This window comes from Zeus faber, assembly GCF_960531495.2.
Source record: "Zeus faber genome assembly, chromosome: 4".
NCBI lineage: Eukaryota > Metazoa > Chordata > Actinopteri > Zeiformes > Zeidae > Zeus > Zeus faber.
This window is the reverse complement of record NC_137191.1, coordinates 35,459,354-35,476,676: the sequence shown is the minus strand read 5'-3', so window position 1 is coordinate 35,476,676 and position 17,323 is coordinate 35,459,354. Positions and strand designations below refer to the sequence as shown.

The 17,323-nt window shown below is 47.8% G+C and overlaps 1 protein-coding gene across 1 annotated transcript; it reads right to left on the bottom strand.

Moving 5' to 3' along the window:
- Positions 1–2,010: 2,010 nt before the first annotated feature.
- On the bottom strand, positions 2,011–14,259 carry vps37c (VPS37C subunit of ESCRT-I). The gene is made up of 5 exons (XM_079998614.1): positions 13,806–14,259; positions 12,875–12,984; positions 7,682–7,853; positions 6,028–6,110; positions 2,011–5,114 (listed from the first exon to the last, which is right to left on the bottom strand). Exons 2-5 carry the CDS (start codon positions 12,965–12,967, stop codon positions 4,416–4,418), a joined length of 1,047 nt encoding a protein of 348 aa, XP_079854740.1. The 5' UTR covers positions 12,968–12,984; positions 13,806–14,259; the 3' UTR covers positions 2,011–4,415.
- Between the last annotated feature and the right edge of the window lie 3,064 nt (positions 14,260–17,323).

Genomic DNA, 17,323 nt, shown 5'->3' with positions numbered 1-17,323 from the left:
AGACAGATAGATAGATAGATAGATAGATAGACAGACAGACAGACAGACAGACAGACAGACAGACAGACAGACAGACAGACAGACAGACAGATAGATAGACAGACAGACAGACAGACAGACAGACAGACAGACAGACAGACAGATAGATAGATAGATAGATAGATAGACAGACAGACAGACAGACAGACAGACAGACAGACAGACAGACAGACAGACAGACAGACAGACAGACAGACAGACAGACAGACAGACAGATAGATAGATAAATAGATCGATCGACAGACAGACAGACAGACAGACAGACAGACAGACAGACAGACAGACAGACAGACAGACAGACAGATAGATAGATAGATAGATAGATAGACAGACAGACAGACAGACAGACAGACAGACAGACAGACAGATAGATAGATAGATAGATAGATAGATAGATAGATAGATAGATAGATAGATAGACAGACAGACAGACAGACAGACAGACAGATAGATAGATAGATAGATAGATAGATAGATAGATAGATAGATAGATAGATAGATAGATAGACAGACAGATAGACAGATAGATAGATAGATAGACAGATCGATAGATAGATAGATAGACAGACAGACAGACAGACAGATAGTTATATAGTTAGACAGACAGACAGATGACGGTGGTGCATGTTGAGCTGTAGCAGAGGAGCAGGAGGCTGTGCTTACCAACGTGGAGGAGCCAGAGGCTCAACAAGGCTGAAACCATCCAAACGTCCATCGCAGAGAGGAAGAGAAAGCCACTGGAGGAGAGACAGACAGGCGGAGAGACAGACTGGCGGGGAGAGACAGAGAGAGAGAGAGAGAGAGAGAGAGGGAGATTCAGACGAGAGGAAAAACTGATTCGCAGGGAGATGCAAACCACTCTGAAAGCATCCTGTCTCTCTCTCGCTGTTTCTCTGCAAGCCACTGCTGCTGCTGGTGCAAGCGTGCAGGTTCCTCCACTTCAAAGCCACAGGAGGCCGGAGGGGAAGACAGACGTGACGATGACGGAGAGGAAGGAGGAAGGGGTGGGAGGCGGAGGTGAAGAGAGAGAGAGAGAGAGAGAGAGAGACAGGATCACACTTCTCGACGGGGAGGGTTCAGGGCCGACCATGAGCAGCGACAGCGGCGCAGCGCGTGGAGTCTGACATCATCACGTTCATGTCAAAATGTTTTATTCCTTTTTAAACGTTGACCCAGCAGATACATCCACATGAAGACAAGTCACACAACTCAGTGTGTGTGTGTGTGTGCATGTGATCAGCACACCGAGGACTGTAAACTGTGTATGTGTGTGTGTGTGTGTATGTGTGTCTGTGTGTGTGTGTGTGTGTGTGTGCAAGCGCATGTGTGTGTGTGTTTGAATAACAAGCAGTGACCTCCAAACACACACCATCATCGTCATCATCGTCATCTTCATCTGCCCACCTGACCTCCCGGGGCGTTGTCCTGGGAGGGGACGGAGCAGGGGACTTGTTTTGGGAGGTGCTGTGTTGATGGGCTGAGGCCGACCAGCTTCCAGTGGAGCCACAACTCTGCAGACGCCGCTCGGCCTCTTTCCAAGCTCTTTGCAGGGTTTGGAGTTCAGCAGTTCGTTTGTGGACTGGGTATCCACATATTTTTCATACATCCATTATTTTTGGCCCTTTTTACATTTTCTTGCTTTATTTGTCTTTCATCTGTTTGGGTGGGTTATTGTTATTGTTATTATTTTTTTTTCAGTAAGCTTTGATTTTATTTTGTTTACTTTGTCCGTTGAATAAATCATGACGACCGGACTGTGATTTTAAATAAATCATTAGACAAAAATGGGAACGAGCAGCTTGAAGCTCCCTGAAGCCACTTTGTGTGCATTTCAAAAACAAAAGACAAGACATTGTTGACGACAAGACAATGTTGGACGCAAACAAAAATCAGGGAACACTAACCCATCTTTATCATTGAAGTGTATTTTATACATTTCACTGCTTGAAATACCCACATCAAATATCCCTCAAAAGTTACACTTTCTTCTTTTTCTGAAGGAACAATGAAGGTGCTGAGCAGGTTGGGCGTGCTGTTCTGTCGTTTACTATCACAGTAAGTATTTGACGTCAGGTTGGTGGAGCAGATCAGAGCAAAAAATGCTGCGGCTTCCATCTCTGAACAAAGACAGGCGACACTTCCTTTAGATCAACTTCAGTGTTTAATTATTCACAACTCCCCCGCCCCCCAGAAAAGAAAAGTCTCTTAAACAATCTAGTTGTCGCTGTGGTATGATTCGCCACCTTTAGAAGATACATCCATCTTAAGACTTATATCTCTGGATAATATTAATGATAGAGTATATTAAAACTTCTGCCTTGTGCTTCATCTAAAAACACTGTAGTACTATCGTTGTTCCCCGCGCCGGCGCCCCTGGAATCCAACCGGCAGCCCCTCGCCGTCCCCGGCGACGAGGCCCGGGGCGGAGTCCGGTTCCACCTCGTGCTCCGGGGGCCCCAACCGGGGTTTTTTTCGCAGCCGGATGCCACGCCTCATGCAAACGGGGCCGCTCTCCAGCCAGGCTTGGCGGGTTCCGGTGGCGTCTCCGGGGGAAGGGGCGGAGCACGCGAGGGCGCCCACCGCCAAGCGGCCTCCTCCGACCGCCAGACGCCGTCGCGGCCGCGCCTCCGTTTCTCTTGGTGACCCGGGCGCAGGGATCATCTCCCTCTCTTTCCGTGGAGACGGCGAAGTCAAGAGAGGCCAAAACAAAAACAAAAAACGAAAAAAAAAACAACAAAGAAAAAAGATGGTGCTTTTGTGGTTGGAGGTCGGCCGCGTCGCCGCCGTTTCCTCTGGGCCGCTTTACACTGATTCCGACAAATGACAACAACTCTCAACGAATCCCCGATGCGACCGGAAGTCAACGTCGCCGGGCGTGACGAGCCGGAGCGACTGGAACTAAGCAAACAAGCTAGGTGTAGAAAACACCGTCGGGGCTCCACCCCATTCACCACCGACGTAGCTCTTTTGGGACCAAGCCATCGTGCGCGTTCACCTCAAATTCTTCTGCGGAGGAGGGTGGACGACGCCCCGCTGGCTGAAAACGGTAAATACACGGGTGAGCCAACGACTCCAAAAGACGCCGCGGGAGAGTGCGTTTGGGGATTCAGTGTCAAGGCGGTCGCCACGTGCGCAGCTACGTACGCTCTGATGCAACGTAGCCCCACAGCTAACGAGCCCCGTCACCTCCACCCGATTTACTCTTAGCGTGCGGGTGCCTGTGTGTGTGTGTGTGTGTGTGTGTGTGTGTGTGTGTGTGTGTGTGTGTGTCAGTTCCCTTCTCGCCGACGTCCCCAAAAATGACTCCCCCTCAAAGCAGGAAGCTCTGCGGCTCAGCGCCGCCACGACATCCGTCGACGGAGGAATTTATTTCAAACCGAGAAGCTGAAAATAAAAAAGGCTTCCAGGGGCCCGAGCGGGGCCACGGGGCCTGCGGCTGACCCGTGGTCGGCGGCGGTTTAAGTACTTTTAAGGTTGCGATCAATTTGGAATCAATCGTGAAATTGCGTCGCCTGAACTGATCCCGACTCGATGACTCCACACGGAACTTCAGCTGCACCCGTCACATTCACTACTACGCCCAAATAAAAACAACTTCATCCGGTTCTCATTGTCAAGCAACAGTTCATCTGTGACGAGCTGACCTGGAGAGAAGGGGGAGGGAGGGGGAGAGAGCGAGAAGGGGGGAGAGAAAGAGGAGGGGGGAGAGAGAGCTGGAGAAATGGGTGGGTGCATGAGTGAAGTGGATGAAGATGGTGATGGAGGAAGGTGTTTCCTCATGTGGAGTCTCTCCCTCCTTCTCGCCCGCCCTCCCTTCCCCCTCTTCCTCTATGCCTCCCTCTCCTTAAAAACCCTTTCTGATAACCTGACTTACATACAAACACACAGGGTGACGGAGTGATGGAGAAAAGGAGGAGGGGTGGAGGGAGAGAGGGAGAGAAGTGGTGGAAGGGAGGAGGAGGAGGTGAAGAGGAGGAGCAGGAGGAGGAAGAGGTGGAGGTGGAGGAGGAAGAAGAAGAGGTGGAGGAGGTGGAGTGTTGTGGACACTCAAACACAACGTGACAACCTGAGACCGGGGGGTGGGAAGATTAGTGCAACGGAGCTGAGGAGAGAGAGAGACAGAGTGGAGGAGAGAGAGAGAGACAGAGTGGAGGAGAGAGAGAGACAGTGGAGGAGAGAGAGAGACAGAGTGGAGGAGAGAGAGACAGAGTGGAGGAGAGAGAGAGACAGAGTGGAGGAGAGAGAGAGACAGAGTGAAGGAGAGAGAGAGAGACAGAGTGGAGGAGAGAGCGAGACAGGTAGAAAGAAAAGGAGAGAGGGGAACAATGAGACAGACAGAGAGACAGTAGCAGGACAGACAGACAGGTTCCCTCTCTTCAGGAGTACTGCTGTGGGACCCCATTGTGGGGCCTCCCCGTGGGGGACTGGGCGGGCCCCGCCGCGGCAAAGCCCCCCGCCGGGTAGCTGTACCCGCCGTAGGAGTAGGAGGCGGGGTACGGGGCGGGGCCGCCGGGCGGGTACTGGCCAAACGCCGAGCCCGGGTGGGGGGCCGGGAGCGGGAACTGGGACTGCTGGGCGGGGTAGGGGCAGCCCGGCGAGGGGGCGGGCCCGAAGGCCGGACGGGGGCCCGTGTAGCCCGCCACCGGGCTGAAGCAGGAGCCGGGGCTGGGGTACGGGGGGAACCGGGCCACCGGGGGGGTGGAGGCACCCGCCGCCGCGACGGGGGCTATGGGCGGGGAGACAGGGTAGGGGGCGTAGGGGGGCCCCGGGGGGGGCCCGGCCGAGGAGGGGCCGGGCTGCGGGGGGGCCTGGTAGCCGTGGGGCGCAGTGGGGGCCTGGGAGCCCGGCTGCGGCTGGTGGTTAGCGGCGGGGGCCGCCGGGTCCGGGGCGGCACAGGACGACGACGCGGCGGCGGAGGGGGCGGAGTCGGCCGCGCCCTCGCTCCGCTGGCGCAGGACGTCCTGCAGCTTCTCTGTCCGCACGCGGCGGGTGTGGGCGAGGGAGCGCAGCGCCAGGAAACGCTCCAGGAAGGAGTCGAGGGGAAGGGAACCTTCCAGAAACTCCTCCGCCAGAGACTGCGGAGACACAAGTTTTAGATCAGTCATTTGTTTTATAAATAATAATAAATCACAATGAATTTCAATAAAAATGAAAATAAGAACAATAAGTGACGCCAAGTGTTCGCAAGCTTAAAAAAATAGGATCAAACCACAACATTAAAAGCACCACTAATAACACTAATACTGTTCAGCTCCACCTCGTGCCTCTAAAACAGCTGTGAGGTGGAGGCAGTGACTCCACCAGACTCTGAAGGTGTCCTGTGGCGTCTGGCACCAAGACGTCAGCAGCAGATCCTTTAAGTCCTGGAAGGTGGAGGTGGGGCCCCCATGGATCGGGCTTGTTGTTCCAGCACATCCCACGGATGCTCCATGGGATCGGACCCTAACCCCACCCATCCACATGATGTAGAAGAAAAGGTGATTCGTCAGACCTCCACCTTCCATGGCTCCATGGTCCAGTTGTGACGCTCAAGTGTCCATTGTAGGTGCTTTCAGGGGTGGACAGGGGTCAGCATGGACACTGTGAGCTCCCACACGCAGCAAGCTGCCATGCACTGTGTCCTGACACAGTTCTACTGTGGGATCGAACCGGACGAGCCCGACCTCACTCCACACCTGCGTCAATGAGCCTTGGGCCCCATGACCCTGTCGCCGGTTCACCGGTCGTCCTTCCTGGGAGCACTTTATTTTTTTTTTTATCTCTCTCTCTCTCTCTCTCTCTCTCTCTCTCTCTCTCTCTCTCTCTCTCTCTCTCTCTCTCTCTCTCTCTCTCTCTCTCTCTCTCTCTCTCTCTCTCTCTCTCTCTCTCTCTCTCTCTCTCTCTCTCTCTCTCTCTCTCTCTCTCTCTCTCTCTCTCTCTCTGTTTTAATGTTGTGGCTGATGGGTGGATGTGGGTGTAAAAACATCCACTGAGCTGAGAAACACAGACCTCTGACTCGGCCTCAGTTTTGGCGCCCTCTGTCTGTAGCCTGGAGAACAACGCCTCTGGAGACACCTGACCGACCATTCCATCTGGAGAGAGAGAGACGGGGGCGGGGCGATGCAACTGAGTCACAAACTACTCATCGCTGGTCATTGAGATCACATCCGCCTTAAATCAAGACACTGTGAGAACTGGTTGTCTAAATAACCGATGATGAGAGGACACGTCTAAAACTTCTCACAAATGATGAGCTGGGGAGCGAGTGGGTGCTTTTTTAATTATGGTCTGGGAAAACCGGAAAACCTGGTTTGTTCTCTACTCTCCAGGTAACGACGGAATAGTGAGGCTGAAGACAAATGAATGTCAGATATTTACAGGGCACCCACACCCACACCCACACACCAAATTCAGTCTAATACAGACACAATATTTCAACTCATCTGTGACTACGGTGGTATTTCATTTGAGCAGAAAACGCCTGCGTAATTTCAAACAAAGGATCGATATTACAATTTCAGATCTGCCGACATTAAGATACTGTGAGCAGCACAGCGGTGTGACAGGGGGTCTCTGGCGTTAGTGGCTGCAGCTACATGACTCCATCAGTTATTCACACCGTAGCGTCTCGCAACGAGGATAAGCACATGGTACGCTAGCCACTACAGATTACTATGTACAGTACTGTATACACATCTATCTCATTAGGTCGTACCTCTTGAAATGCATCATCTCCTAAAGTCACTCAACATGTTTACCGACTACAGATGCACCGATTGCAGTTTTCTTGGCAGACTCCTATTTCGGATTATTTTTAAAGCCTGACCTGCAGATTCCGATTTTGGCTGACTCCCATTTTCATTCAGCTGTGTGTTCATAGTAAAACATTGACTATTAAATATATTTTAGAGAAATCCAGTTTTCTTATCATTTGGTCTCACTGGGTTTATTTGCCGTACGTCCAAAACAACGACATCATGTGATCTGATCACACTCACATGACAGGACGGCTGCACATACAGGCTACCGCTGCAATTTTCAGTCGCCACAATAGTAAGACTGCTGATTTTGACTGTGTGTGTGTTCATTGTTGTTAATTATTCACTTGGATCAATAATAGAACATGAAACTGTCCCCGAGTTCCAGTAAAATGTTATACGGGACGGTCACCAAGTTCCAGTAGAATTCAACCTGGAACTGGACACAACATGTAACGAACATGGAAATGTCCAGCTCAAACTTCAAATCAAGGTCTCTTTCACCTTTAGGTGCAAATATACCTTTCTATTACATTTATATGGCACCTGCCATTCCAAAATAAGTTGCAATCATTACAAAAAAATTAAATTAATGGCCAACCTCTCACTTTCCCAGCTGAAACTACGCAAATAATGTACACACACACACACACACACACACACACACACACAAACACAGTATATATGTGTATATATATTTTGCGTAGTTCAGCTGGCATTGCGTGCCTACGTATTTTGACCATGAATGGCCTGGTTGGTACACCAAACGCACGCAGGTTGGCAGGTCTGCAAGTTCCAAACGGACGGAGAAACGTAAACGATGGAGATGGACCGCAATGGAATGGAGTTGTACGGGAGAACCGATTTTTTTTTTTCCTGCAGATCTTCCTTGAAACGCGGCTCACCTCTGAGAGCACAGTGCCGCCGGTAGACATCTTGCACGGCCTCCAGCTGGGAGTACCTCTCCACCAGGAGCTCCTTCTGGCTCTCCAGACGGGGCTTCACATCCAGGTTCTGCTCCGCCAGGCTGCGGTTGGAGGCCAGCGCCATCTCCCTCTCCAGCTGGATGTTCTGGATCTACACAGATGGACATTTTCCTTGAATGTACTGTCGATGTGTTTCCCTGCGCCTCCCACTCTGAGGTAGTCCCACGGCGCCAAACCACTCAAAAAGGTCAGAATCACGTAGAGCTGCGGTGTATTATTATGGCCTGCTCAGCCGGGGCTGGTTTTCTGGCTGGAGCTGAACTTCCCAGCCGATTTGAATTATTTTGTATGACTACATAACTAATTTCCATGACTTATACTTTTTATTATATCATAACGATGACACGCAAACACACTTATACTCCCATATTATTCATATCCTAAACCGCTTCCCCAATATAGCAGCACATAAACCCAACAGACACCAACCTAAATAACTACAAACCAACATCAACATCCTTGAATCACGCTGCTTATGAAGCCAGAGCCGGAGCTGAATCCTGGCTACGACGGTGAGATGTAGATGTTGGTGTGCAGCAACGATGCGCCGCGGGTCGATGAGCTGCGCTCGTTTTGGGTATGGGGCTGCATTCCAGCCTAAAGCGGCAGTGACGGACAATTTCAGAAATCAATTTGGCGTTCGTGAACATTCCAGCGAGACGGAGTCATCTGATGAACACTGTTGTTGGCCATTTCATTTTGACTGAAACCCCCCCCCCCCCCCAAAAAAAAAAAAAAAAAAACCCATCAGCGGGGCTGTGGATTTAACAGCAGAAACTTAAACAACCGTATACAAAATAAATAAGGAAACAAATACTTTTAAAGGGTGAACACCAAACAATACTTGGGGGAGACGGGTGTTAGCAGGCAGGGATGCATCCCATCCCATCCGGGTCACGGATCGGATCAAAAAATGGAGATCAATATAACGCTGCTTTCCATTTTTTCTGCGCACAGGCTTGAAATGAAAACGACACTCAAGATGTCTGGCGTTTAAATAAAATCTCAAAATACATAAAGCACTCAATACTCCGCTGTTGAATTAAAGTGCGATACGAGGCAGCACGGTACCTTCTTCCTTTAAACAGGGAAGTGAATGAAAAAATGGGATTAGATCCATCCCCAGTAACTGGATTTAATTCCAGTCAATAACCAGCGTCATGGTCAACGTTCATAACAAATTAATTTGTTCGTTCATAACTCATTCACAGCGACGCAGCGTCAACCGACCGTCACGCCTTGGAGTACAGCAGCTTGCGTCTTCATCTCCTTTTCACTGCAACTCCGCATCCACGTCTATGGAGTTAGCACTTTAAAAATTAACAGTGGCACTAAAACTCTACTTCGCTGTGATGGTTCAATTTTGCGATTGATCCACGGTTCACGCGCGAGCCAGGAGGCTCACGGAGCGACGAGGCCCCGTTACGCCACCGGTACTAGGTAGTGAAGCCAACCCTACTTAGAGGCGATGTATCTTATATTATTTGGAGAGTATTTGTTATAAGCTGTGTTTTAATGTTACGTACGGTAGCTTGGGAACACAAGGTGGAGAACACGGTCATTATTATTTTCTAAAACCGTTGCTTGGATACGGGGCTACAACCAACAAGAAGAGCTATTAGATGACACAGCCATGTCGAATTTGTGTGACACTTGGAGCTTAGGACTCATAGTTGTCTTCACATTCCAAGTGACTTATCTATCTTGTTTTGAATTGCGCGCAACTGTTAAAAGATTTGGCCAGAGGAATGGTGTGAGCGTTGATTGCAGATGATAAATAAACAACACTCAACCGGAAATACCATTGGGCAGCACTTGATTTGGTTCACGACTTGGCAGGGACTGGAAACCTATCGGAGTGGGGTTTGTTATTCCATCACCGACCCGGCCTCTGGTGTGTTCATTGTTTCGTCATTAACAAATAACCAATGACAACAAAGCATAGATTTAGGCAGAGACAAGGCAAAGCCAGCTCCTGGCTGTGGTGACGCCAACCCTGACAGGTTGGCTTGGGAATCCCACTTTGAGAAACAGCCCTAAAGGTTTGCACCAGATACAAGCCCCGAGCTCCCTGTGCAGCCGCTGGGAAGGCCAAGCACTGGGAGATCAAACCATATTGTTGTTTATCATCTGTTTTTGGTGTCGGACCGTCATGAAATTTGAATATCATGCACACATGGACAATTTGTGAACTTAGATTCCTCACGCGATGAGCTCTGAAATATTACGCGAGGTTTCATTTGAACATTGGGGATGGTAGCTCAGGCGGTAGAGCTGGTGGTCTAGTGATCTAAAGGTTGCTGGTTGGATCCCAGGCTCCTCCTGCTAGCATGCTGTAGTGTCCTTGAGCAAGACACTTAACCCCTCATTGCTCCTGATGGCTGCGTCCGTCGGTGTTTGAACAATTGTAAGTCGCTTTGGATAAAAGCGTCTGATCAATGAAATGTAATGTAATTACCATATATCAGCGATTCCCAACCTATGGGCCGCGAGGGAATTGTAAGTGGGTGGGCAAAACACATTGATTGTATTGAAAAAATAAACACAAAGGTATTAATTACAAAAACTTAAAAAGAATAATAATAATCATTCATGGTATTTTTTCTTTAAAACCTTCAAAAATGCATCATCACTGGTAGATAAGAACTTATGTTAGGGCGAACTTCGTCCAAGCTGGACCACAATCCACGTGCACCTGTACATTTCTGAACTTCAGGTGATAATCAAAATGGATGGTTAGCCAGCATCAGGCACACTGAGAAGGAAAAGGCCATTGGTACATCATCCACAAGCCAAGTCCCGGTGGGACAGTCCCTGACAAACAAAAAAGGAAGGTTCGGAGAAAGTATAGCGCTATATATTTATCATGGGGATTTTTTTGGACAGGCACGGAAGACGAACCGTTGCCGCTGTGCGTGGTGTGTTCCAAGATTTTAATCAAACGTGGCTCTGAAGCCATGTAAACTGCACCGTCACCTCGAGACAAAACACCAACAGGACCTGTTCAAGCTGCTTGAACGTTTCCATAGTAAACCCAAGAAGAAATTCATGGAAATGTCATGTATGAGCACCGAGAACGCAACGGCAGCTGAAGCGTCCTATCAGGTCGCCCGACTCATAGCCAAGCCTGGTGGGCCGCATACAATCCCGCTACTTAATACTTCCCGCCACCAAAGTGATCGCGGGGGTGATGTTGCGAGAGAAGGCGTGCAGGCCAATCAACCCCCATGTCATTGTCTGATAACTCAGTCAGACGCAGGATTGACGAGATGGCAGATAACATGCCAGAACAGCTGACAACAACGTAAGGTATGAAAACAATGGAGCGATAAAAGAGGAGCTCCAGTTTTGAAAATCTTTACTGACGCATTCAGCCGCTGAGGCCATTTTTGACATTCTGAACGCGTTCATAGTTTCAAACGGGATTGATTGGTCCAGATGTGTGGGAGTGAGCACTGATGGGGCCCGTGCGATGCTGGGGCCGTGCGATGCTGGGCCAGCACAGTGCTATGTTTCTGTGTTTTCTCACCACCATTTCCATCACCCGGGTGAAACCTGTGGCTCCACTCGTAGCATCTGTCCACTGCAGTATACACAGAGCAGCACTGGCTGTAAAGAAAATGACGCAGACCCAAAGACTGTTCTAGATGAGGCTGTCAGAGGAGTCAACCTCATCAATAGCCGCCCACTGCAATCACCTTTATTTTCCATTTTATTTGAGGGGATGGGCAGCGACCATAAGCAGCTTCTGTTACACAGCGAAGTCTGGCGGCTCTCAAGGGGGAAGGTACCGATGGGACTTTTCGAATTGCGTGATGATGTGAGGGAGCTTTTTCTCGACACAAAGTTTGAATATGGCTTCAGTGATTTTGAGAAGCTGGCTAAATTGGGATACCTGGCCGACATTTTCAGCCTCTTAAATGGACTCAACCTCAGCCTCCAAGGAAAAGCAGTGACCGTGTTCAATGTCCAGAATAAAATAAAAGCGACCATAAGAAAAATGGAGATGTGGGCCAGGCGAGTCGAGCGGTCAAACTTTGACTCGTTTGAGAATCTGTCTGATTTTTTGACAACAGAAGAAATGCGGCTTCCCGTCACTGTGATCAGCCATGTCAAAGAACACCTGCGGGGTTTGAGGACCAAGCTGCGCGAATACTTCCCCATCCCGGATGTGCAGTGCAGCTGGGTGGAAAACCCCTTCGCCAGCCACAGTGACGACTCGCAGGCTTGAACGCAAAAGAGGAGGACGGTCCGTGGATCGCTCCTGGGACAGCGCATTGAAACTGTCTACCTCACAGAAGTACCCGACAAACCTCTGGCTTCATGTTGCTTCCGAGTATCCCGGTCTCTCCAACAGAGCTGTCTGATTTCCGTTGCCTTTTGCGACGACGTAGCTCTGCGAGACTGAGCTTTACAGCATTAAAGGTGAAATACAGGAATAAAAGTCAATGTTGATCCACATCTTCACCTGAGACTGTGGTCCCTTAAGCCGGACATCAAGCGTTTGGTGTCTGCCATGCAACATCAGCCTTCTCATGAGGTGAGTTCATATTCATGTGCTCCTGTTATTGTTAGTTTTAAGCTAAGAATGTTTCGCGAACGTTCCATAGATAAGGTTATTTTTAACACACCTCTTTTTTTGTTTTACCTCTACTGCACTGTATGTATGAGAATGCATATGATTGTTAAAATATACGTCCTCTGACAACGCGCCGTTCGGCTCGAACACTGACGTGAACACCTTTTCAAGTGGGCCGCCAGTGCGAAAAGGTTGGGAACCGCTGCCATATAGTTCAATGTGACGAACATCACCTGGTTTCCTTGAAATAGTATTTTTATTATTTTTCGGAGAAGGTCTGGGCAGTGTTAGTGGTGTGATATGACATCAGTACCAACAGACTGAGAGGCTACTTTGACCAAATCCTTCCATAGAGTTTTTGGAGCCTCTGAATTTTGTTATGGAGAGTTTGGTTCCCTAACTTCCCTCATAAAAAGTCCTAATTCAAGCAACTACCAGCTCAGCCCCGGCTAAGGCCTGTGGAACGGTTCTATAGATGGAAACCCGCCACGCGTCAGGGCAAATGACATGGAAATTCTAGCATCATAACGTACCTCATCGGATTCCAGAGCCATGGACTCCACCCTCTCAGCGTTGTCAAGGAGCTCCTGCAGCTCTGATTGGCTGAGGTCCTGGAGCTTCTCCATTTGATTTGCCAGGACGGCTGCTCATCGCCAAAGAACCAGGAAACCAATGTTAAACAACAGTGGTGGAGAATGAGACTGTATAAAATACGCAGTATATTCCAGGCAGCATTAAAGTTACCAACAATATGCGTTACCCGGACGTGAATTATCAGTAATTCATGCATTATGTCATCGAGGAACCTGAAATGGAGCATTATCTTAGCAACAGCGCAGAGCACTTTCAGGGAAGATCAGCAACAACAATCAACAGGAAAACAAGGGCATTTCAAAAATCCAAAACTATGAGACAACCACAGTAAACAAATACAGGCACCGGTAGAACATTCTGAAAAGTGTATTATACACACGTTAGTCAACAGCTGCTGTGTAAGCATACGTTCGGATGCACACCGGGCAATACGTTAGTTTTTACATCTTTCAGCGGAACTGCCATGTAGCTTTGATATCAGAATCCCGTTGAAAATACTCATCTCACAATACACTCCTTTATATCAGCGACGAGGACATGAAGCCCTGCAAAGGACCAGGTCTGACCCCTTGAGCTGTGTATGCGCAACGGGAATTAAAGTGTCACATTTTGCTGAACTTTCGAACGCCGTTCAACGAGCCAAACATCAACACGGCCACCCTGTCGCGTTGGGGGCCGATATCGCGACGTCGCCAGATATCGCGATTATCGTGACGACAGTGGGCTTCCACAGCCGCCCTCCCCCGGCCGTGGGAAGCGGCGCTAGGCCACAAAAAAACCACCACACGCGGCAGGAGGTCGCGGTTTATGATTTAACGAGTAAAAGAACGTAGATACACACGCGGATGGAGCGGGCGCAGCGCTACTTACACGATGCTAGCAAACCGGGTCGGTGTTCCGGTGCGTGGTGGAGGCATCCACCGCCACCCGCAGCAGCCCGACCGCACGAAAAACACGAATCAACGGGGATTGGCTCGACGCACGTCCGATTGACTCGGGGTCCGGCGGGGCGGCGGTGGTCTGGTCACGCCCGGCGGCTCCGCGGTGAGCCCATAGCCCGAAAACAACAGCAGGTCGGACCGCAGTGTCAGCCGCCCGACGTCAACTTCCGAGGGGGGGGAAGCCCGGCGATGTGGCGACGGAAGCGGGGTTCTGCAAAGCGCCGTCCGTTCAACGCCGCTCGGTCCCGGGCTCCGTCTCCAGGCGCAGCGGTGGTCCAGGGGCGCCCGGCCCGACGCGCATGCTGCTGTTCGGCGCGGAATGTGCCGCAAAACGTGGGAACGCGACGCTAAAAATACGGAAAGTTTCACTTCTCCCTGGCAGACACGGTCGCCATTTTGGGAACGACCCATGTGTCGTGTTTCGGGGGGGGGGGGGCGCTGGTCGGGCGCCACTTCCAGCGTTCAATTCGGCGTCTGTCGGTGATTTTAAGCTCTTGTTCGACGACAAGTCGGTGTGAGAAACATCCTTCGTATGTTATGTTCACGTCCTTCTCCGGGATCTATCTTCTCTCATCTTATTTTGTGTTTTAGCGACGCTTGTTTTCGAGCAGAGTGGTGCGGTCCTGCGCTCAGCTGATTGCAAGGGAAACCCCGACGTGACAGAACATTCATCTGGAAGAGCAGGTCATGAGCACCCCACTGTGCAGTCAATAATAATAACTATAACAATAACGACGATAATAACAACAGCAATGATAATAACTATAACAATAACAACAACAACGACGATAATAATAATAATAATAACAACAACAATGACAACAACAACAACAATGATCATAACTATAACAATAATAACAACAATGATAATAATAATAACAATAACAATAATAGCAACAACAATGATAATAACTATAACAATAATAACAACAATGACAACAACAATGATAATAATAATAATAATAATAATAATAACAATAATAACAATAATAACAATAATAATAATAACAATAATGATAATAATAACAATAACAATAACAACAATGATAATAATAATAATAATAACAATAATAATATTAATAACAATAACTACAATAACAATAATAATAATAATAAAACAATAATAATAACAATTATTATATTTAATGATGATGATAATGCTAATCATATAATAATAATTATCATCCTCATACATTTGATTTGCATAGATGATTCAAGTGTACATTACAATAGCATGAAATGAAACAAGGCACAAATAACACAGTTAAATACATGAATTATGTTCTCTTCATGAAGTCGTCTTGTCTGAAAGGAAGGGCGCCTGGAAGCCACACTTGGACAGGAGGATGGATAGGTAGATATTGTCGTCATTTACCTTATTGACCCCGAAAACAAAACCAGACAAATTTATTGTTGGAGGACAGTGCATTCTTTCTTTTTTTTTTTTACTTTTAGCAGACATTCTTGGAATGGAAAAAGTTGAAGTTGTCGTCATTGATCACATCTTTCAATGAATCTCGAAAATAGCTCAGTACTTTTACTACTGCTGCAATTATAATCAACCTAGCTGCAGGCAGCAATGCGGGCTCCAGGGTTGTCGGCCCTTCATCAAAGTTCTGTGTTGGGTTGTGCTTTGTCTCTCTTTTGCGGGTGTTTTGTGTAATTCTATTATGGGATGGTGTTTGTGGCTGTGGGTGGGTTACCTCCGTTGCAACCAACGGTGGTTATCATTCTTAAGTAGGGCTGCATCATTACTGCTGAAATGATAGTCACCATTATTTAACTCAATATTGTGATCACTATTGTTTATCAAGATTATTAATTCAAGATTCAAAAGGTTTATTCGTCACATACATATTCATACTTTCATTCATATATGCAGTGAAATGCCTTAGCAACGCAACCGGTGATTATGCACAATAGTCACTAAACCAAACATAATAGCTAACCTAATTCCTACCTAGCAACTAATCAAAACTAACTGATTCCTAAAATGTAATGCAGTTAGTGAATAGAATCATATAAATAAAATATGATAACAATAAAATTAGACTCAAAAAGATCATACAAAGTGGGGGTACAAAATAGAAGGAAATAGTTATGTATATGGGATAGGCTATTTGAATATACAGATAAAGTGCATGTGAATAAAGTCAGAATGGAGATGATATACAGTAGATTATACAACAGTATACACAGCAATACAGTATCACTGAAAGAAACAGCAATACAGCACAGTATGCAGTAACCCAGCACAGTGATAGAGTATGCAGTACAGTATGCAGTAACCCAGTACAGTGATACAGTATGCAGTACAGTATGCTCCATACAGTACAGTAAGGCAGTGAGGAGCCCTGGTGAGTTCAGCGTTGACAGTTCTTATGTCTTGATGTAGAAACTCCGTCTCAGTCTCTGTTCTCGCTGTGTGGCTGTGGAGGCTCTTGCTCCACCGCAGCAGCTGGAACAGTCCGTTGTTGGGGTGATGAGGATCCTTCATGATGCTGCAGCTCTGCTACTACACCTCCAGGTGTATAAGTCCTGCAGGGAGGGGAGGGTAGTTCCAGTGGTACGTTCAGCTGATCGCACCACCCTCTGCAGGGCCCTCCTGTCCTGAGCAGTACAGTTCCCAAAGCAGGCAGTGATGTTGCCTGTCAGGATGCTCTCCACTGCTCCAGAGTAGAAGGACTTGAGGATCCTCACTGAGATCCGGAATTTCCTCAGCTGCCTGAGGTGGTAAAGACGCTGCCTCGCCTTTCTTATTTAATTCATGAATGAATATTAATTTGTTTTGGGGAACAGAATGAGTTTATAGCATTTTGTAAATCAACAGAAAACTGCCTTCACAATAGAAATGTATTTTATAAACCTATAAATAAGTAAACAAAGGTAAGTGGTTTTACTTCAGTTGTAGAGGATATATAATGAAATGCATTGTGTGTAATGGGCTTCACTAAAAAAACAAAAAGAATGAAAATATTTCAAAACACACGCACAATAAATACAATCAATGGTTATTTTTACCAGTAATTAAAGTTTAGGCAGTTTGTTTACATTTAAATCTCTGGAATGTCTCTCAATTCTGACGGTGGTGTGATTGGGTTTTTATTTCGTAGAACTTACTCTGGTGCGTGTCAGTTGTCCTCAGAAGTGTTTATATATTTATGATTCTTAATATGCTGCACTTTGTTTCAACCAATTGTTTTCTGGTAAAATAATACCTGTAACTTTGTAACCTTGCCTGGTCGAGAGCTCGTATCTTACCTTGTTTTAGTAATCGCGACAATATCTGCAGGATGTTCGGGTTATTTACCTCGCCACACATGGTTATTCGGATCAGACAAAAAACAAATTGCCCTCAGCTGAAAGTCCGGGGGCGTGTCTGGGGAGGGGGCGTGTCTGGGGGGCGTGTGTGCGCATCTCGCCGATAACAAAAAACAGTTGTTTTGT